Here is a 22,186-nt window from a genome sequence, read left to right on the forward strand (position 1 = left end):
ATAACATGGTGTGTGGTGCCACACAGAAGATCATATTATTAGTTCCTTATAAATTATAAATAGTAGCTCACAACCAAGATGGATAGGGATAAACTATTGAAGTGGTTGTAGTGTAATTGATATTAGTTTATCTTGACTATTAAATTACACTAGTACACTTTGTGTGTATTGAGCAAGACCGTTTGAAACCGTTCAATTTATACTGACTATATAATCGAACTAGACCTCAGTTATGCCAATGTAATTGAAACTTCAAAGCCTCCTCCTCTTTGTTGATTCAAGCGTGGAGCTACTCCCTATATGCCAATGTCGGTAGCGAGAGATTAATCCTTGACAAGAGCGACGACATGGTCTTTGTTGCCTTCTCCAGGGTGCACACAGATGCTTCATCGTCCATGCCCTTGTCTGGCCTCGACGATGAGTTATTGGAGTCTGTTTCCCTTTATCGTGACACACACGAGTTCTTTGCGCCGTTGGATGGAGGCGAAGGGGACGACGACGGGCAACCGCTACGGCTACCGGCTACCGATGCTCCTTCGAAAGCGGAAGCGAACGATGATGATGGAGGAAACTCGTTGGGACGGAGATGAAGGAGAATTCTAGTGAAATTATAATTTTTTATGGGAAAAGATAAAAGTGCTTAGAATGGAGTATGTCAAATGGATATGGATAAATTTAGGATGAAGTGGATTAATCATCAAATATCTATATATAAAAACAGAGTTGTCTGTCTAAAAATTTCCCGCCTAAACATCATTTCAGACATATTTATCTATATGGAAATTAACGTACATAGCTATAATTGATTGATAATACAACTTTTCATATATATTAATATTAATTGAAAAGATCTTTAAATGCATTTTAATCCATATTAAGCATAAACTTTAATGCTCAAATTATTATTATTAAATGGTAAAATAAGATTCCTAAATATATTGTATAACTTTGATGGTAAAAAATATCACATATTACAAATGAGGGTGGGATTGCATATACTCTATAAATTAGGATTGCAATATATTCATTCACTTATTTTAGGCTGAAATAAAAAAATGACTCCTCTGTTTAATCTCATCCGAGAGGTTAACCCTTCGAAAATGCAATGGGCGTTGAAACTCCAATTAGTTCGTTGTTATGATCTACCTGCATGTGGAAACAACGAAGATTTTAGCTTGGAGTGCGTCTTTCATGATAAAGAGGTTGTATTTTTTTTACGTATATATCTGATTACTATTAGAAAATATAAATATTTACTTTTTCTATATATTTGTAGGGTGAACGCATGCATGGAACAATAAAACGTTCGATCATAGAGAGAGTGAAACTCATTCTCAAAGAACGTCCGATCATAGAGAGTGAAACCCATTCTGAAAGAACGTCTAATCATATTTGTAGGGTAATTTATGAATTCAAGTCTTTTAGTGAATTGAAGAAGACAGTTTCTGTTGATGAGAACATATTTTTTGGTAAGTTAATTTATTTTTTTGTTCCATGATTAATTAATCGAATATTTTATGTTATAGCTTATTTTTTTTTTTTTCTCAAGATGTCATTAACAAAATAGTTGCACGATCTATAAAATAACATCCGATCTATATATTTGTTAATTATATAAAATAACATCCCGTGCATTGCACGGGAAAAATACTAGTTATCTATTATATAACAGAGTAAAATGGACCGATTCATCAGTTGACGAGTCAAAAAATCTCCAACTCAAGATGAATTATAAATTAGATGGATCTAACTCATGAATCTCTCAAAAAAATAAAAAAAAATTAAAAATTTTAAATTTAAATTATAATTTAAAAAGGTTAAATTGAAAATTTTAAATTTAAATTATAATTTAGACAGTTCAAGATTATTAGTCCTGAGTTTTTTACTTTAATTTTAAATTAAAAAAAAATAAATTAATTTTTTCAATTTACGAGTTAATCCAAGCTGTCACAGGCCCATCTATGTGGGTCACGAGTCTAGATAGATTGATTAATTTTAATTTATCTTAAAATAGATTGATAAAATTTTAATCTAATCTGTTTAAAGTATGTGATGGGACTGATAAATCTGACAAATCTCATTCAAATCGACCCGTGGATTACAATCTCAATACATGAAATGGATAATAATGAAAATTTATAACGCGGTTCGATAATATGCCCGAAGAAACAATCATTTGGATTAACAATTATTTAGGCGGAGGAATATTTCTGAAAATAAGTGCTTAATTTGGTAAAAAATCAAAGTACGATGCCCATTTTAAAAATTCCTGAAACCTGCTGGGCGGTTTGGTAAAATGCCACCCTCAAAGATCTCAATCAGTTTCCTTTTGCAAAGAAATGCCATTCGACCGGATTCATGGGCCGCAACGGTCAGTGCCGAGCCGCAGCGCACTTTTAATTACAAAAAAAAAAAAGAACTTTCTCTGTGTTGTCCCGAAACCCTTAATCGACCTTCTCCGATCTCTCCTCACCACTAGCGGCGGCAGCGGAATCGACAGTGGCAGCGTCGGCAGATGGCCTTGGCGCGGTTCCGTGCGGCCCTCCATGGGCGACGTCAAGGGTTTCGGTTGCCCTCAGAATATTCTCTCTCTTCCCGTAAAGCTGATGCGTTGTGCAACTCAATCACTTCCCCTGCCCCTTTGAGTTATCTCAGTTCAGGAGTTGAAGGTTTACTCAGACTTCTAAATTAGTTTTCAATCTTGTCGATTCTCTCTGCCAAAATGAAGTGACTTTTATCCTCAGCGTTCGTTCTCCGAAGGAGCTTCCTCAGTTGTTCTTATAATGCTAGTAGCGTCGTTCCTCCGCATGCAGTAAAAAATGCAGGCTGCTTGACTCAGCCATGTTCTTATAAGGTATCCATCTTCATTGCTGGTAAAGTTAGTTTCTTACCATGTTTTTTTATTATTGTATTTTTGTTGTCAGTCTACAGAGATATCATTCAGTATTAGTGGAGTTAGATACATGTCCATTGTGAAAGCCCCCGGTGGAGCAAGACAGGTGATCGAAGAATTATCTTTTCTCTTGCTGACCATGTTGTTGATCTTAACTCTGGATTGATATGCAGTCTGGCGAGTGGATGTACAAAGAAAGCTTGTCAGATGCTACTCTAATAAGTTCTATGTTTCTTTAAAATTTGATAATTTTAATTTTTAATATATTCTATCTCTGTACTGCTATTCTGCTGTACCATCTAGACTGAATTTTGTCTGTTGAATATTAAGTATTTCATTCAACAAGAGTTTTGCATTTGATCGAGTAACTCATGTAGGTTTCATTGAAGCTGACTCTGTCAAGCCCTGGATTTGTCTATGAACCATATGCTCCACGAGATCCAATTCCCTTTTGGAGAAGGTAGATCAATCAAGTTTATATTTCTCTCTTCATCTAAATATGTTGGACATTTTGAATTAATATCATAGTTGTACTTTCTTTATCATCCATCCTTATCAGAGGATTAAGCTCTGTTGATCTTTCAAACTTAAAAATTGACATAATATGTGCATACGTGATGGAATATTAGATAGTTCTTTCTCTAATTGAAGTTAGGTGATCGGTATACCCATTCATTAAATCAAATAATTTATCTATGTTTATATTTAATACCTTTTGAACTTAGAGGTTTTGAAGTTTCTACAAATTCATGTAACTCAGTAACATCAACTTTTGTTACTTATATGATTTTGTACCAAATTTTTCTGTTCTTTGTAGGTTCTAGGTCCGATTTTGCATAATTACGCTTTGACCTAGTGTAGTATATGTGCCATACAAGCAAATGCGATGATAGAATTGCTATAGTTTGTTTGACACGTTTTTTACCAGGTGGTTCACTCCATCTGGCTGGAGAAGAACTAAGGAGGATCTAATTATGGAGGTACATATTTGCATGCTCACTCAAGATTAATCCTTCAAGTTCCTTTATTTTGATCTTATTAGCCTGGACAATTTATCATTTATTCTTCCAACAATTTATTGCTTACAAGAGTTCTAATTTTGAATTCTTATCCTTTCAAAAATTTCATGTTTTATTTGTCTCGATACCTTTTTAGTTAAAAATAGTGAAGGCTTTTGTGGAGGCAATATATGGGCATTGTTTGCACTTATTTATTGCCTTGTCTTGCATCCACTTGAGCCCTTTTTATAGCCTTTATCCCGAATCCTCTTGTTTTGCTGATCTAGCGATTATTAGTTGACTAATCCTCTAAATGTTATCTGAATCACGCTGTTAGAACTTCCATCTTCAGTTGCATTTGAATTAGAAGGAACAGTGGATTAATCAATGCTCAATCGACTGTACCAGTCAACTCCAAAACTTTCTATCCTCTTCTAACAAAACTTAGTTGACTAGATCAATTAACTAGAAAACATTCTATTCACTACAAACTAACCCCACTTAAATAGAAAATCTTTTGTTTGTTTTGCCATGGTCTAAGCCATTGATCGACCAACCCTTACCCACCAATCAATTGATCTAATTAGAATACCCCAAGCAGACCTAACATGGGGTATTTGGACTACCAATCAATTGGTCCCATTTATCAATCATTTGAGTTAAACAACAAACCCCAAAACACTTGGGGTATGAACTTGTCAGCCTCTAGTCGACTAATTTACATCCATCAGTCCACTTATCAAACCATAAAACCCCTTTTACACATGAGGTCTTTTGTTCGTTTTGCCAAGGTTTGAGCCACCAGTCAACTGATCCAATCAGAATACCCTATTCAGGCCTAATTTAGGGTATTTGGACTATTAGTTAATTAGTCCCCATGGTATAAACTTGTTAGCCATCAGTTGATTGATTTACATCCATCAGCCGACTTATCAAACCACAAAATCCCTTATACACATAGGGGGCGGGTTCTTAGCCACCAATCAACTGAATCCCAACACTAGTCAACAGATCGCTTGTCTCAGACCATATCTAAGGTTGATTCCACCTAAGTTTGTCATCTACCCTTATAGCCAAGTCACTTTACTCACATCTCTTATGAAGTTTCTCTAAGTCTTGAGATCTTTTATTGTCAAGTTGCATCCATCAGATGCTCCAAGCCTTTGACTCCTCCTTAGCCATCCTTCGTACCCTTTTTATTATATAGATCTCCTTCTCGACTTTCCATGCTCTTATACTCCTTGTCTTGTGATTTCTCGGATGCGTCATCCTTCTTTGATCTTATGGATCTCGAGCCATCATAAACCTTGACCACACCAAGTCAACCTGTATACTTGGTAGACTACACAACTTAAATCCACAAATCTAACTTAAATCCTTTACCCAACTCATCAAAATATTTAGTTGCCTAACCGTAGAAGGGAATGCAAGCCCTAACATAGTCGATTGAATTACCATCAATCGACTTATCGGTGTTGAGTCGACAAGAAAAAAATTCTCTTCTCATTCAAATGAACCCGGGTTGATTGGGCAACTAGCCAATCAATTGACAAACCTTCTATTCGTTTGCTAATGGTCAGAATCATTATTCGATTAAGCCTTACCCATCAGTTGACTGCTCTTCTCCATAATATCCTAAACAGATTTAACTTAGAGTATTAAACCACAGTCGTCTGGAAAACTACAAAAGACACTTAGGGTATTGACTCTCTCGGCCACCAGTTGATTGACACAACCATTAGTTGACTGGTATACAACCATTGGTCAAATCTAGAACCTTGAAACATTTGGGGTGTGGTTCTTAGCCATTAGTCAATTGGACCGGTTCTTTGAATATATCTATGATTGAGTCTGCCTAAGTTACCATCTACCATTGTCCCTTCTATGCAGGTCGCTCTACTCACATCTCTCGTAAGTTTCTCTAAGCCTTGAGGGCTTCTTCCATCAAACTATGCCCTTGAATACTCTAAGCTCTCTACTCTTCATGCCATTCTTTGTGCCTTCACTTACATAGTTCAACTCCTTGGCTTTACATTGCTCCAATCATTCTCATCTCGCGGTCCCTCAGATGCTTGTGTATCCTTCTCTGATCTTCATGGATCTTATCCTGCAGTCCCTTGGATGCCTGTGCCATCCTTCTTCAATTTCCACAGACCTCATACTATAGTCCCTTAGGCTGCGTTTGGTTTAAGAAGTACAGAAATACAGAGACGGAAATACAGAAATACAGAGACACAGTAGAGACAGGGACGCATTTACAATGGTCTCTGTATCGTGTTTGATTTTGGTAATACAGAGACAGTCTCCTCAGACCTCCTCTGCTTCCCGCCGCCCGTTCATCATCGTCTGACCACTGTCTGCCGCCGGACCGGGTCCGTTGGACGCGCCACTTGTCGGCGGTCCGGCGGTGGCCAGATTACAACCCCGATTCGGTCAGAATCCGATCGAAATCGGTCGACAGACACTGTTGGCCGATTTCGGCCGGATTCCGGCCGAATCGGGGCCGAAGTCTAGCCAAATTGGGGTCGGAGTCCGACCGCGATCGACGCGCCGGCGCCGGGCACGTCGACTGCTGTCGGACTCCGACCCCGATTCGGCCGGAATTCGATCGGAATCTGACCGAATTCCGGCTGACAGTGGCTGAGGCGCGCAGGACTCTATTTTTGGTTGGATTCCGGTCGGATTTCCGCCACAATCCGGTCGGAATCCGGCGCTGACCGGAGAGCCGGCGAACTGCGCATCCAACGTGCCCGACCCCGCGGCCGGCGGTGACTGGACGGGCAGCGCGACGGTGCCGGAAGCGGAGATGAGTAGAAATTATGTCTCCGTCTCCATTTCGGTGTCCCCAGTTTGAAAGTGGACATAAATTCTATCTAAGACGGAGACAGAAATCCTATTTCTGTCTCTGTCTCTCAAAATCAAACGGGGGCGGAGACAGAAATCCTATTTCTGTCTCTGTATTTATGTCTCTGTCTCTGAAACCAAACGCTGCCTTAGATACTCCTATGTTCTCCACATACTTCATCCTACAACCCCTCAGCTGCCCATGACATCCTTCTCTAATCTCCACGGAGCTTGAGCCATCGAGCTAACAAACACCTTGGCCACTCCAAGCCAACCTATGTATACACAGTAGAGCTTGTGCAACTTAACAAACAAGTCACATATGCAACAAACCTAACTCGAATCCTTTGCTAATTCATTAAAACACTTAGCTACCTAACTTAAACTCTTTACCCAAGTCATCAAAACACTTAGTTGCTTAATTGCAGAGGGAATGGAAGTTCCAACAATTAGGTTTATAAAAAAGTTAATCATTAAATAAAAAAATAAAGAACGATTGAAACTTTAAACAAACTAAGAACACAATATATAGCATCTCCAACTAAAAGAAATTTGGTCCCAAATTTAGTGATATGGGGATATTTGATACTCATCTCATCATCGCTCTCTCAACTAGCCTTTGATTTGAGTGATGCTACTAACCAATCTTCACTAGGAGAAGATACTTATTTTGTAGTTGATGCTCCTCACGATAAGTGGTACAATGAATTCTGTATGATGAGTCATATTCGAAACATATTCTTGTAACATGGAAACATAGAAGATGTTTTGCATTTCTAATTCTGATGGTAGAGCAAGTTCGTAGGCTATCACATTAATCCTCCATACTTGAGTCCGTCTATCCTCCACCCTCTATACTCCCACGCCCTCCAAGCTTCAAAACAGTGGTGAGCTGATTCCCGCCCTATGGTAGAGTGCCTTGTCAGCCATCCATGAGATCTCACACTGATGTGGCAAGGTGGCGTCACATAACATAGTCACATACTTTTACACCTATATGTGAAATCACATAACATAGTTGCTCCACTTGATGGAGTCTAGTTGGAGTCGAGTTCTCTTTGGTGGTGGAGAAAGATGCAAAAAAGAAATCAAGTTTGGACAATTTTTGAATTTTGAGTTTTGATAGAGTTCTCTAGTAATTAGTCTATTTTGTTTGTTATCTTTCAATTTGGGTTATCAAAATAAATAGGGATAATTGTATTTCTCAATTTTCGTATTTATTCTTTAGTTTCCATTAAGGCTGGGTCTATAAAAGTCTTTTGATTAATAAAAAATTTCACTTTCAAATTTTTATGCAAGATTTCTTTGTGGGGTTTGATTCCCGTTGGTGCTTCGTCAAATACCCATTGTTGAACCATACCTATTCAATGCTTCATTATAAATCTAATAATTTTTATTGACCTAATAACTCTAACATATTAAATCTTATTTTTATATTGATTTCATTATCTAATATATGATTCAATTTGTTTTTTTTATGCTTATGTTGCAGTTGAAGAGTGCTTATGCCATTACTAGGTTAAGAAAAGTAGCTGGATATTCAAGGAAGCTTTTCTATCAACATGCTTTGAGATTGTACAAGGAGGTATGCTGCCCCGACATTCTTCTTTATTTCTCCATGTATTTTTGTCTCATGAACCCTTTCCCTAAGTAATCCGAAGATATTTTCTTGTATGCTGTTTAGCTGCCAAGTTCTTGTTGTATATGGCTTATTACTTGTTTATTGCAGACAGTGGATGAATGACAAAGAAAATATTGGGTTGTGAGCTAGATAAAATTATTGGTTTTGCTTTGATTTTAGTTTGAATCTAGATAAATAAACCAAACTGAACTGAGCTGTTAAGGTTTTATACAAATACACATGTATGTAAAACCATGCTACTGTGTTCTCATATGGTTATTGACTTGTTGTGTTAATTGTTTAAAACCGAGGGGGTGGATTGAAGCGATTGTTGTGAAAAATTGACCTAAAACGAAGCACATCGTCAATTGGCATTGTAGAAAGGATTGAATATGACCCTCATCGTTCTTCTCGGATCTCTCTAGTACAATGGATCGAGGGGGTGCAGCTACTGAGCCAAAGGAAATGCTACACGATAGAAGAGTTCGCTCCACCGCGTAAGATCCTCCAACCTACCACGACCACCATCTTTTGTCTTTTTTCATTCTCCTTCCTGCCCGATAAAGTGGATCAAAGAAAGGTAGCTTGCTCCCACAGATAATCCACCTGGGGCGGAAGATAACAAAAGGGAGACAAAGTCCTAACCAAACACAAACCTCAACTGTCTACCCATTTCATCCATCATATCAGTCAAGTTGATCTGATTCGTTCTTGTCTATGGATAAGGCAAGGGAGAAGACCTCGCGGATGAAGAGGGGCGACAAAAGGAGAGCTCTTGCGTAAGCGAGCGAGGTAGAGAGCTCAATAGTTAGCGTCACACATGATTATGGGCTTGTTGTGTTCATTGTTTAAATAAAACTTACTATGATAATTTTTATTTATTTTTCAATAGAATCCACCCTTTAATTGAATACATTTTTAATTGTTTTTTATTGATATATATATATATATATATATTAATTATTGATTTCACACCAAACTAAACTAATGATTTTGTTTTCTTTTGAAATTGAACTGGAAAAGTTTCAGTTGATTTCAGTTTAAAATTTTTGAATTTTTGTTGTGGTAGATTTTTTTTTTACTGAATCAATAAACTGAACTATGCTCTCCCCTAGTTACAGAAACCTAAAATAATATCCTCATCTACTTGGTATTTAAAACCATCTTGGAACCTACAGGTTGTGGGCCCACCACACTTTTGCTGTTGAAATACCACCACCAGAGACAACCACTAGAAACCTACCACAAGCCAAGATCTGAGCTTGTTTTCTTTGCAAGAACTATTAATAACTAAAATCCTACGTTTTATCTAGACCTCTTTTTAAGGGGAGTATCATCCGCAATCCGTGAGTGCATGACCTTGAAGTCTCTTTTCTCTGTTTAGATTCCTTGTTTTTTTCCTCTGGTGTAAGTTCAAATAATGAATATTATCTAGGACAGGCTAACTAATTTAGGTTAGTGGTAAACTATGGTAATGAAAAGGTAACTTTGTATTGTAGTGACATTTGGGATTTAGCTTATAATCCTCCCATATGATCCACTATACTTTTCATTGTTAAAACATCCAATGTGGTTTTGTTTGTGCATAAGATAGAAACTCAATTGGTAGCAAAAGAATATACTCTATTTGATGTTGACTATATTGACACTTTTTTTTCTCCTATACTTAAAATTGGTTTAATCTAACCCTCTCACCGTGGTAGCTATGATCCAATAACCACTTAACTGGATGAATGATAAGAATGTTTTTTTTTCATGTTGATCTTGTTAAGGGGTAACATGATTGAGCTCCTAGGTTTGTGGCTTAGGGAGAGTATGCTTTGTGTGCAAATTGAGAAATTCTCTATACAGGCTGAAGTATATCTGGGTCGAGTGTAAGTTCTTCTCTTCTTCAATTTGGTATGGTTAGGAGTATATCAAATATTTAGTGTTTCACCTAACCTCTTAGTTTTGAAAATATATTATTATCATTGTTTATGTAGATGACATGCTTTCATTTGTTAGTGATTGACATCATTAGTACTTGCAAAATTGGGAGCATACTTTAAGGTTAATATGGAAATTGTTCACATCTTGGAATATGAAGGGTTTACAACTATGTTCCTAACACAACTACACAAGTTTGTTCAAAGATAGTATGAAAATTTTGCTTATTGTTGATATTTTTGATTCAAGAACTTGTTAAGGACTAGCTTAGTAAAAGTGCTAACTAACCGATAGAGCTGATAAACGAGGTTTTTATTGGATTACATAGTCTCTCAAATAAATTAACAATTACTCTCTACATGTTTCATCTTATTGTGGAACATTGGATTAACGTGATAGCTTGATTGTTTGTTAGAATATTTAGGGATAAATAATCTGTTTATTCTTTTAGAATAATTCTCCTGGAATAAGTCGGTATATTCATGTATAAATTAGGGGTTATCCCTTCTAATAATACAAGTTTTTCATTATTATTTTAACATGGTATCAGAGCGTTAGGGTTAGGATTAGGTTTATCCACCTAATCCTTACGCCGCCGCCGCAATACCTTTCTCCCTTTTTCTTTTCTTTCGTTCGCTCTGTCCGCCAAGCACCGCATCTCCTTCCTCGTCCCTAGCTTCCGACCGCGCCATCTTCTCCCGATCGCGCCATCTTCCGAAGCAGAGCAAGCAGGCCGCCGTCCCTAGCTTCCGACAGCGCGACACAGCCTCCCTTCTGCTTCCAATCGCGACCTTCGCCTTCCCTGCTGATCGCGAGCGTCTTCCGCCGAACTCGAGCCGCTTCGAGTCGATCGCGAGCTTCTTCCTCAGCGCGCAATCGATCGGTCTCTGTCGTGGCCAGTGGTAACCTAGAAGCTGTGGAGCAGTGAAGTCTTCTCCAGGTTTTTACTCTGCCTCTTCTTCGTCATCCTCTCTCGCGACGAAGCTTCTGCTCTTCCAAAACCCTAAGCCGCCGAAGGTTTCTTCTTCCCCGCGACGCACCACCTTATGCCGGCATTTTCTGCTCGTGCGGCCGCTGGAGAAAACGTGTGGAAGGGCTGAAGGTGCCGAAGGTCTTCCTCTTTGGTTTTTTGCTCGTCGGCCTTTCCCTCCACGCAAGCAGAACGGTGCCGGCCTATCCCTCTTCATCGCGCGAGAGCTTTCTGTTGTCACAGTGACAGCTTTCTATTTGCCGTGGAGGTTCGGTCTGTTTTGGGCTTCCTGTCTAGCAAAACAGCAAACAGCAAATAGAGGACAGTGATATCCAGCAAACAACACCTTAAATTCCAGTTACAAGTAGCAGCATCCTGTTTTGGAAAGAAGATTGATCATGTCACCTTGTAAGAGTGGCAAAGAACCACCATATATGACCCCACCGCCTTCTTACGACGACTTTCTGAAATGGTATGAGGATCGAAAGACTTCTGATTCCCCTACTACCGTTGCACTCACTGGTAATTCTTTTGCTAATATATCTTCCTCTTCGAGTCCTTGGATTCTTGATTCCGGAGCTACCGATCATATTACTGGTAATAAATCTCTTTTTTCTTCTCTCTCTACTTCTGGTTATTTACCCTGTGTCACCATAGCAAATGGTTCTCAAACTCAGTCTCAGGGTGTTGGTATTGTTCATCTTTCTCCGTCTCTTTCTATCCATAATGTTCTTTATGTTCCTGGTGCTCCCTTTAATTTATTATCAATCAGTCAGCTTGCTCGATCTCTTGATTGTATCATCTTGTTTACTAAATCTTCTGTTTCTTTACAAGACCGGAGTACGGGGAGGATAATTGGTTTCGGATATGAGTCTCATGGCCTCTATCATCTTCAGCAGTCCTCTCTTGTTGGTTCGGCGGCAACATCTCCCCTTCTGATTCATGCTCAGTTGGGACATCCTAGTCTTGATAAGTTGAAACAATTACATCCTGGTCTTTCCCACTTAAAATCTCTATCATGTGAGTCATGTCAATTAGGAAAACATGTTCGTAGTTCTTTTTCTCCTCGCACTGTGAGTCGGGCTACGTCACCTTTTGCTTTGATTCATTCCGATGTTTGGGGCCCGAGTCGTGTCTCTTCTACATTGGGGTCACGATATTTTGTTACCTTTATAGACGATTTTTCCCGTTGCACCTGGTTATATTTGATGAAGGATCGTTCGGAGTTGTTTTCTCTTTTTCAATCTTTTTTCTATGAAATTAAAACTCAATTTGGTATTTCCCTTCGAACCTTGCAGAGTGATAATGCACGTGAGTATTTATCTACTCCATTTCAAACCTTCATGGCGTCTCATGGTGTATTGCATCGGACGTCTTGTCCTCATACCCCTCAACAGAATGGAGTTGCCGAACGCAAGAATCGTCATCTTCTTGAGACCACCCGGACTCTTCTTCTCCATTCTCATGTTCCTCTCCAATTTTGGGGTGATGCTGTCCTTACCGCATGCTATCTCATCAATCGCATGCCTTCCTCCACTTTACAAGGTCAAATACCTCATCATGTTCTTTATCCTCATCAGTCTCTTCATCCTTTACCACTTAAAGTCTTTGGTTCTACATGTTTTGCTCATGTTCTCGATCCTGGCATGGACAAACTCTCTCCCCGATCTCATAAATGTGTCTTTCTTGGGTATCCACGGTCTAAGAAAGGATACAAGTGTTATTCCCCTACTCTCCATCGGTACTTCATCTCTGCTGATGTCACGTTCTTTGATTCGGTTCCATTTTTTGGGCCTAATGGATCTCCATCTGAGTTTTCTCCTTCTACGCCTGCACCTTTGGCTATCTTTTATCCTCCGGAGGAATCTTTGTCACCTCCAGAGGCATCTCCTCCATTGCAGGTTTATCAGCGTCGTACTCGTCCTTGTCCTGCCTTGCCGCCGCCCACCACTGACACTGCCATGAACTCATCTTTGGAACCGAGTCTTTCGCCTCGTCCTCCGGTCCCATCTCCTGAGCCTGATGTTCCCATTGCACTTCGAAAGGGTATGCGTTCCACTCGTAATCCTTCTCCTCATTATATTTCTTTGAGTTATCATCGTATTTCTCCTTCCTATTTTGCTTGTCTTTCCTCCTTGTCGTCTGTTTCTCTGCCGAAGACTCCAGGTGATGCCTTTGCCCATTCAGGATGGAAACAGGCTATGCTCGATGAAATGTGTGCCTTACAGAGCAGTGGGACTTGGGACCTCGTTCCTTTACCACCAGGGAAGTCAGTTGTCGGTTGTCGATGGGTATATACGGTGAAGGTTGGTCTAGACGGAAAGGTTGACCGGCTTAAAGCTCGTCTCGTAGCTAAAGGATATACTCAGATCTTCGGATCGGATTATGGGGATACTTTTTCTCCTGTTGCCAAGTTGTCCTCTGTGCGGCTATTCCTGTCCATTGCTGCTATCCAACATTGGCCTCTTTATCAGTTAGACATCAAAAATGCTTTCTTACATGGTGACCTGCTCGAGGAAGTCTATATGGAGCAACCTCCGTGTTTTGTTGCTCAGGGGGAGTCTTCTGGTCTTGTATGTCGCCTGCGGAAATCTTTATATGGCCTCAAGCAGTCTCCCAGAGCATGGTTCGGTAGATTTAGTACAGTAATTCAACAATTTGGCATGACTCGGAGTGAGGCTGACCATTCTGTTTTTTATCGCCACTCATCTGCTGGTTGCATCTACTTGGTAGTTTATGTTGATGATATTGTTATCACAGGTAGTGATCATCTCGGAATTTCACAGGTGAAGCAGCATCTTTTCAAACATTTTCAGACAAAAGATCTCGGCAAACTCAAATATTTTTTGGGGATAGAAGTAGCACAGTCCAAAAATGGGATTATCATATCCCAAAGGAAGTATGCATTGGATATTTTAGAAGAAACAGGCATGCTAAACTCAAAGATAGTTGACACTCCAATGGATCCTAATATCAAGTTGATGCCAAATCAGGGGGAGCCTCTTCCAGATCCTGAACGATACAGGCGATTAGTTGGGAGATTAAGCTATCTTACTGTTACTCGTCCGGATATCTCATTTGCAGTAAGTGTAGTAAGTCAGTTTCTCAACTCTCCATGCAAGGAACATTGGGATGCTGTGACTCGCATTATTCGATATATCAAAGGTGCTCCAGGAAAGGGTCTTTTGTACGAAGACAAAGGACATACTCGAATCGTAGGATATTCTGATGCAGATTGGGCAGGATCTCCCATTGATAGAAAATCTACTTCTGGTTTTTGTATATTTGTCGGAGATAATCTTGTTTCTTGGAAAAGTAAAAAGCAGAATGTTGTGGCAAGATCTAGTGCAGAGGCAGAATATCGAGCTATGGCCTTAGCCAGTCAAGAGCTTATATGGCTCAAACAGTTACTTCAAGAGCTAAGATTTGGAGAAGTTACACAAATGTCACTTATATGTGACAACCAAGCCGCCATGCATATTGCTTCGAATCCAGTTTTTCATGAGAGGACAAAGCATATTGAAGTCGACTGTCACTTTGTCAGAGAAAAAGTCATATCTGGTGAAATATCTACTAATTTTGTTAATTCACAGGATCAACTAGCAGATATATTCACCAAGTCACTGAGAGGTCCTCGAATTGACTACATATGTAACAAGCTGGGTACATATGATTTATATTCTCCAGCTTGAGGGGGAGTGTTAGAATATTTAGGGATAAATAATCTGTTTATTCTTTTAGAATAATTCTCCTGGAATAAGTCGGTATATTCATGTATAAATTAGGGGTTATCCCTTCTAATAATACAAGTTTTTCATTATTATTTTAACAATCTATGGAAGAACTTGCCCAATCAATAGTAATTGTACCCAAAATCTCAAGAGATTTTTCACTGAAGTATTTATTAAGGTACTATAGAATTTCTAAGATTGCCTCTCAATTATTGTGCTATTGGGATCTTAAGAATGGATAACACTAGTTGTAAATTAGATGGTTGGCATGGTAGTTTAATCTCTTTATCAAACTTGTATACTTTGCTAGATTAAATAGTGGCTACCTTTTCATTAATACATGAGGATCTATGTGATTGTGAATTGTTTTTGGTTCTTAGTATATCCACTTTCTTAAGCATGTCAAATACATACATATGTGTTTTGTTGGAAGATATTTGCATCAAATAAATCTCAAGATATTTGTATACTTTAGCAAAAGGTGGAATCCGCTACCCCAGCGGTCCCACGTGGTCGGCCCCACGATTATCTGTAAGGAGGTAAATCGGGAAGCTGCAACTGGCCACTACGAGGGAGGGCATTGCCTCGGTTTCACTGAGATTCGACCCTTGCCCACTTCAGCAAGTGTGCCCCGTAATAACCAACTCAATCATGCTCCGGGGGTAGATATTTGTATACAACCTTTATACTGACGAAGTATTTGAGTTCATTTATTAAGGTACTATAGAATTTCTAAGATTGCCTCCCAATGATTGTGCTATTGGGATCTTAAGAATTGATAACATTAATTGTAAATTAGATGGTTGGCATGGTAGTTTAGCCTCTTTATCAAACTTTTTTACTTTCCTAGATTAAATAGTGGCTACCTTTTCTTTAATACATGAGGGTCTATGTGATTGTGAATTGTTTTTGGTTCCTAGTATATCCACCTTCTTAAGCATGTCAAATACATGTGTTCTGTTGGAAGATATTTGCATCAAATAAATCTCAAGATATTTGTATACAACCTTTATACTGATGAAGTATTTGAGTTCTTTCAATTCTTTAATCTAAAAATGATGAGTAGGCAGTCTTTTAGTTATGTGATCCAATTGGAATTGTATTAGTCTTGAGCACTAGCTAGTCACTTTTTGAGTAGCAAAAACTTGCACTATTAAATCTTTTAAACCAAGTTCTTGGAGCTATGTCTTCAATTTGCACATTGGTTAGTCACTTCTTGAATAACAATTTGTGTAAGTTGCACTATATATATCTATATATCCAAGTTCTTGGAGCTATGTCTTCAATTTGCACATTGGTTAGTCACTTCTTGAATAACAATGTGTAAGTTGCACTATATATATCTATATATCCTCAATAAGACCACTACAGATGCAAGCGTCCTTGATACTATAGTTGATGAAGGGACTAGTGAAAGATATTTGCTAATATGAGAAAAGAGACAAATGTAAATAATCTTTAGTCGTAGGAGAAAGTGTCAAGATGGTCCACACTATAAATTTGAGTGTATCTCATAACTAGCAAGCAATTTTTTGAGCTAGTTCATAACACCATCAAGAGTACATCTAATGGTAGAGGTTCACTTGCAACATACTTTCTTGGTAGAAAAAAAAACTAACTTTCAAATGCTGTTAGAGTGGAGAGAATCCATCTCGTTAGCTATGACTTGTCATCTACCTAGATTAGAAAGAGCCTTTGAGATAATTTAAGAAATTCACTTTGAAGCTTAAGAGTATACAAAACAACAACTAAGTCTTTATCCCATTAAGTGGGGTTGACTGTGTAGATCCTCCTACGCCATTGAGCTTGATCGCCTAGTATAACATCCTTTATATTTAAATGAATTTTATTCTGTTTTATTGTTGCTAACTAAGTCTTCTTTGTCTCTTCCTCGATTAATATGTGTATTTGTCACAATCTCACATTGCCTAAGTAGAGCATTTATTGGTCACCTAAGTATATGCACATAACATTTTAAATACTCTCATTTCTTATTTTGTCCATCCTCGTATATTCGCATATACACTTTAACAACTTCATTTTTGTGACTCATTTTTTGCTCGTGTGCTTGCTTCATAGTCCAATAGTAAGTTCCATATAACATAGTAGGTCTAATCGCCATTTTATAGAATGCCTATTAACTTTTAGAGGTAATTTACGATCACAAAAAACAACTTATGCTCTCCTCCATTTCAACCATCTCCATATTATTTGTAGCCTAAAAATGAGTGACAAAATGAGGATAAGAAAGTAAAATAATTGGTGTAGCATAGGATTGGGTGACAAAATGAGTGTTTTGGAGATAAGAGTAGCCACGAACAATACATGCAATGTATTTGGAATAATTTGTTTTGTCCAAGGGATACGAGAGGTATCTCTAAACACATATGGGACAATAAAGAGCACCACGGGGAAAGAATGGTGGTAGGAACCTTATCATGAATAGAAGAGAGGATCATATGCAATTGATAAGGGAACATGAAATAAGAATGACATCACAAAGAATGAGTGGGGAACATGTGTTTGTAGAAGCAAAGTAGTTTCAACTTAACTAATTGATAATTCTTCCTTTTTACAACACCATTCTATTGTGAGGTGTGAGAGAATGAAGGCTAGTGAAACTATCTATAACTGAAAAAATGATGGAAAAGTATTAAAGATGGATTCCTTAGCATTATCACTGCAAAGAATTTTAATAAAGTATAACAGAAAGGTATAGGGAAAGTTCAAAATACTTTTCATTAAGCACCATATCATTTGAATTATGAATGAAAGGTAGAAGTGCTTGAATCTATGACTGGAATTGACTTGCTTCAAAGCCTCAACATTAGAATGAATTGAAGTAACATGTGCAAAGATGCACTTATGGACACTATATTGGGGAATGACGACTTGGCATGTTACCCTAAATGACTTGACTCACACTCAATGCACAAAAAACATAGAAATTAGGATCCATTTGTTTTAAACTCAAGATTACGATAACCATGATGATTGTGTATTTGAATAGGTGATGAGACCACTAGAAGAGTAAAAGATGATGGCGTATTATTGAATTGGTAAAATCTGTGAGACTTGTGCATTGCACTAATTACTTTTCTAGTCCTTGAATCTTGAATGAAAATATTGGTGATGTTAAATTAAAATATAGAGGATAAGGATAATGCAAGTGAAATACTAATATTTCTAATGCTCTTATGCATTGAACGAGTCCCATTACCTAATATGCCATTGGTAGGACATAAGGGTGGTGCAAGGTTAGAGGAATATAAGATGTTACAAAATTGTGCTTAGTGATTTGAATATGGAATTCAAGAGAATGATTTAGATGTATGATATAAGTAAACAATTGGTGTAATTTTATATAGAGTAATAGAGTTAAGCTAACTAACTAGGATGAGGTTCTGGCGGTAGCTTAGTATTGAAGAAAGTTGGAATATCCCTCAGTAAAAATTACAAAAACTACAATATTGCTACCAAGACTAAACTAGAACAGATGTGAGCAAATGGAACTATCTTAGGAAACAGTTTTTAACTCGGCCACATATTGTGGGTAAGTAATGACTGGTTGAATATTCATGAAAAGAGTAGAAGAAATCTTTGTCATTCCAAATTTCCCATAGTGGAAGCATATAAGTCTATCCCATCCACTAGAATGGTCTCCATGACCTCGCTGATGGCCTCTATCGCCTTGAGGCCCTCCAATTGCAACTACGTTGTTAGAGTGAATTTGTTTTTAGTGGAATCAGGCATGACCTTAACATTTGAAGTGATTTAACAGATGATTTTAAGATTAGTAGTAAAAGCTTAGTATTTACTAATGTGTGAGTTCATCTAGGTGTCTAATTGCCACAATTATAATAGATTGCTAATCGCACCATAGTCCTGAAAAATGTCTCCCATATATAGGTCTTAAGCTTAACAAAGGCACCTTTCAATGTCAAAGAAAGGAACAATGTAGGCTTGAGAGGTTACTGACCATAGGTTCATGAACAAGATGTTGTTCTCAAATGAAGAATGGTACAACAAGGTCTGATGAAGTTGTTCATAGGTGCATCCGAAAGGGGAGGTGTTGCCCATTAATTATTGATGCTCGAAGTCGCATGATGTAAATCCTCATCAACAATCTGTGCAAAAAGGGTTACATACTTAGAGATTGCACACACAAAGCGGAGGATTGCACACACAAAGCAGAGGGTGATATCAAACTCAAACTGCACAAGAATAAGTCGTGATGTGGAGCCATCAACAATGATTGAGAAGGCCACGGCGTGAAGACATCAATGATGGTCATGTCACCATTACAGCTCTGACAGTCTTAAGGTTAAAGGGGAAATTGTCAAGCTTTCTCACCTCTAGTTAGAGCAATTTCCTCTACCTATACCCATATTCATTATTGTAATTTTACAATTACACATTGGAATATATGGTATTGACAATTAGGTCCCTAACTTATACCTCTACATTAAGACTTTAGAATTAAGGATTTGAGTGATTTGAAGTACCTTCTACTTATAGAGGATGCTTTTAATGGGGACCGTTTATATGTCACGACAAACATGTACTTAGGATGCTTAGTTTGGGTTAATAAGAGTGCCAATAAATATAGCTAATAGTATCCAAGCTTCTTCAAGCATACTAAATTTGGAGATTAGTTGGTAAATTTGATTAGAGATCTAACATCTCATTTGCTATTAGTGTGAGTAGATAATTTTTTTATTTTCATGCCAGCACCATTGGAAGGCAACTCTATGAATTCTTCAGTATTTACGGATGCTTCTAGGAAGAATCTCCTATTATGATGATCGTGGTCTTATACTAATTATAGCATACACAAATACAAATTGGGTACAATTTGGGTAGGTTTCCCCTTAGACAATATTATGTTTTGGAAAAGACCATGGTGACTAGATGAAGCCTAGAGGTAGAATATAAGGCTGACTGATTTTTACATAGGAGCATAGCATAAAATAATGAACCTATATTGTGATAATCTGGCTATCATGCTCATTGCCATTAATCTTGTCTTCCATAAAATAATAAACCATAAGAATAAATTACTTTCTTAGAGAAAAAATGCATTACTTCATTTGCTTGTTTTAAATATTATCAAGTTAAGTCCCTATTTATACATAGTATAGGGACTTATTCTAGGACGAATTATTCTATAAAAAAGAAACAGAAAAAATAGAATATTTATTCCTAAATATTCTAACACTCCCCCTCAAGCTGGAGAATATAAATCATATGTTCCCAGCTTGTTACATATGTAGTCAATCCGAGGACCTCTCAGTGACTTGGTGAATATATCTGCTAGTTGATCCTGTGAGTTAACAAAGCTTGTAGATATTTCACCAGATATGACTTTTTCTCTGACAAAGTGACAGTCAACTTCAATATGTTTTGTCCTCTCATGAAAAACTGGATTCGAGGCGATATGCATGGCCGCTTGATTATCACATATAAGTGACATTTGTGTAACCTCTCCAAATCTTAGCTCTTGAAGCAACTGTTTGAGCCATATAAGCTCCTGACTGGCTATGGCCATAGCTCGATATTCTGCCTCCGCACTGGATCTTGCCACAACATTTTGCTTTTTGCTTTTCCAAGAAATAAGGTTATCTCCGACAAATATACAAAAACCAGAAGTAGATTTCCTATCAATGGGAGATCCTGCCCAATCTGCATCAGAATACCCTACGACTCGAGTATGTCCTTTGTCTTCATACAAAAGACCCTTTCCTGGAGCACCTTTGATATATCGAATAATGCGAGTCACAGCATCCCAATGTTCCTTGCATGGAGAGTTGAGAAACTGACTTACTACACTTACTGCAAATGAGATATCCGGACGAGTAACAGTAAGATAACTTAGTCTCCCTACTAATCGCCTGTATCGTTCAGGATCTGGAAGAGGCTCCCCCTGATTTGGCATAAGCTTGATATTAGGATCCATGGGGGTGTCAACTGACTTTGAGTTTAACATGCATGTTTCTTCTAGAATATCCATTGCATACTTCCTTTGGGATATGATAATTCCATTTTTGGACTGTGCTACTTCTATCCCTAAAAAATATTTGAGTTTGCCGAGATCTTTTGTCTGGAAGTGTTTAAAAAGATGTTGTTTCACCTGTGAAATCCCGAGATGATCACTACCTGTGATAACAATATCATCGACATAAACTACTAAGTAGATGCAACCAGTAGATGAGTGTCGATAAAAAACAGAATGGTCAGCCTCACTCCGAATCATGCCAAATTGTTGGATTACAGTACTAAATCTACCAAACCATGCTCTGGGAGACTGTTTGAGGCCATATAAAGATTTCCGCAGTCGACATACAAGACTAGAAGACTCCCCCTGAGCAACAAAACACGGAGGTTGCTCCATATAGACTTCTTCGAGCAGGTCACCATGTAAGAAAGCATTTTTGATGTCCAACTGATAAAGAGGCCAATGTCGAATCGCAGCAATGGACAGGAATAGGCGCACAGAAGACATCTTGGCAACAGGAGAAAAAGTGTCCGGAGAGGCATAATCCAATCCGAAGATCTGAGTATAACCTTTAGCAACGAGGCGAGCCTTAAGCCGGTCAACCTTTCCGTCCGGACCAACTTTCACCGTATACACCCATCGACAACCGACAACTGACTTCCCTGATGGTAGAGGAACGAGATCCCAAGTCCCACTGCTCTGCAAGGCACACATTTCATCGAGCATAGCCTGTTTCCATCCTGGATGGGCAAAGGCATCACCTGCAGTCTTCGGGAGAGAAACAGACGACAAGGAGGAAAGACAAGCAAAATAGGAAGGAGAAACACGATGATAACTCAAAGAAACATAATGAGGAGAAGGATTACGAGTGGAACGCATACCTTTCCGAAGTGCAATGGGAATATCAGTCTCAGGAGATGGGACCAGAGGACGAGGTGAAAGACTTGGCTCCAAAGATGTGTCCATGGCAGTATCAGTGGTGTTCGGCGGCAAAGCAGGACGAGGACGACGCTGATAAACCTGCAATGGAGGAGATGTCCTCGGAGGCGACAGAGACTCCTCCGGAGGATAAAAGATAGCCATTGGTGCAGACGTAGAAGGAGAAAACTCAGACGGAGATCCGTTAGGCCCAAAAAATGGAACCGAATCAAAGAATGTGACATCAGCAGAGATGAAGTACCGACGAAGAGTAGGAGAATAACACTTGT

The 22,186-nt window shown here is 38.4% G+C and overlaps 1 protein-coding gene across 1 annotated transcript in view; it reads left to right on the forward strand.

Annotated features, from left to right (window-relative positions):
- Positions 1 to 2,423: 2,423 nt before the first annotated feature.
- LOC141847372 (uncharacterized) overlaps positions 2,424 to 22,186 on the forward strand; it is a 42,092-nt gene continuing 22,329 nt past the window's right edge. The window contains exons 1-6 of the mRNA XM_074735414.1: positions 2,424 to 2,669; positions 2,745 to 2,854; positions 2,925 to 2,999; positions 3,271 to 3,353; positions 3,822 to 3,873; positions 8,228 to 8,320. Coding sequence (XP_074591515.1) covers positions 2,516 to 2,669; positions 2,745 to 2,854; positions 2,925 to 2,999; positions 3,271 to 3,353; positions 3,822 to 3,873; positions 8,228 to 8,320 — 567 coding nt within the window. The 5' untranslated portion in view covers positions 2,424 to 2,515. The remainder of the gene's footprint in view (positions 2,670 to 2,744; positions 2,855 to 2,924; positions 3,000 to 3,270; positions 3,354 to 3,821; positions 3,874 to 8,227; positions 8,321 to 22,186) is intronic.

This window comes from Curcuma longa, chromosome 1, assembly GCF_044706935.1.
Source record: "Curcuma longa cultivar G26 ecotype Majalengka, Jawa Barat chromosome 1, ITB_CL_G26_1.1, whole genome shotgun sequence".
Taxonomy (NCBI): domain Eukaryota; kingdom Viridiplantae; phylum Streptophyta; class Magnoliopsida; order Zingiberales; family Zingiberaceae; genus Curcuma; species Curcuma longa.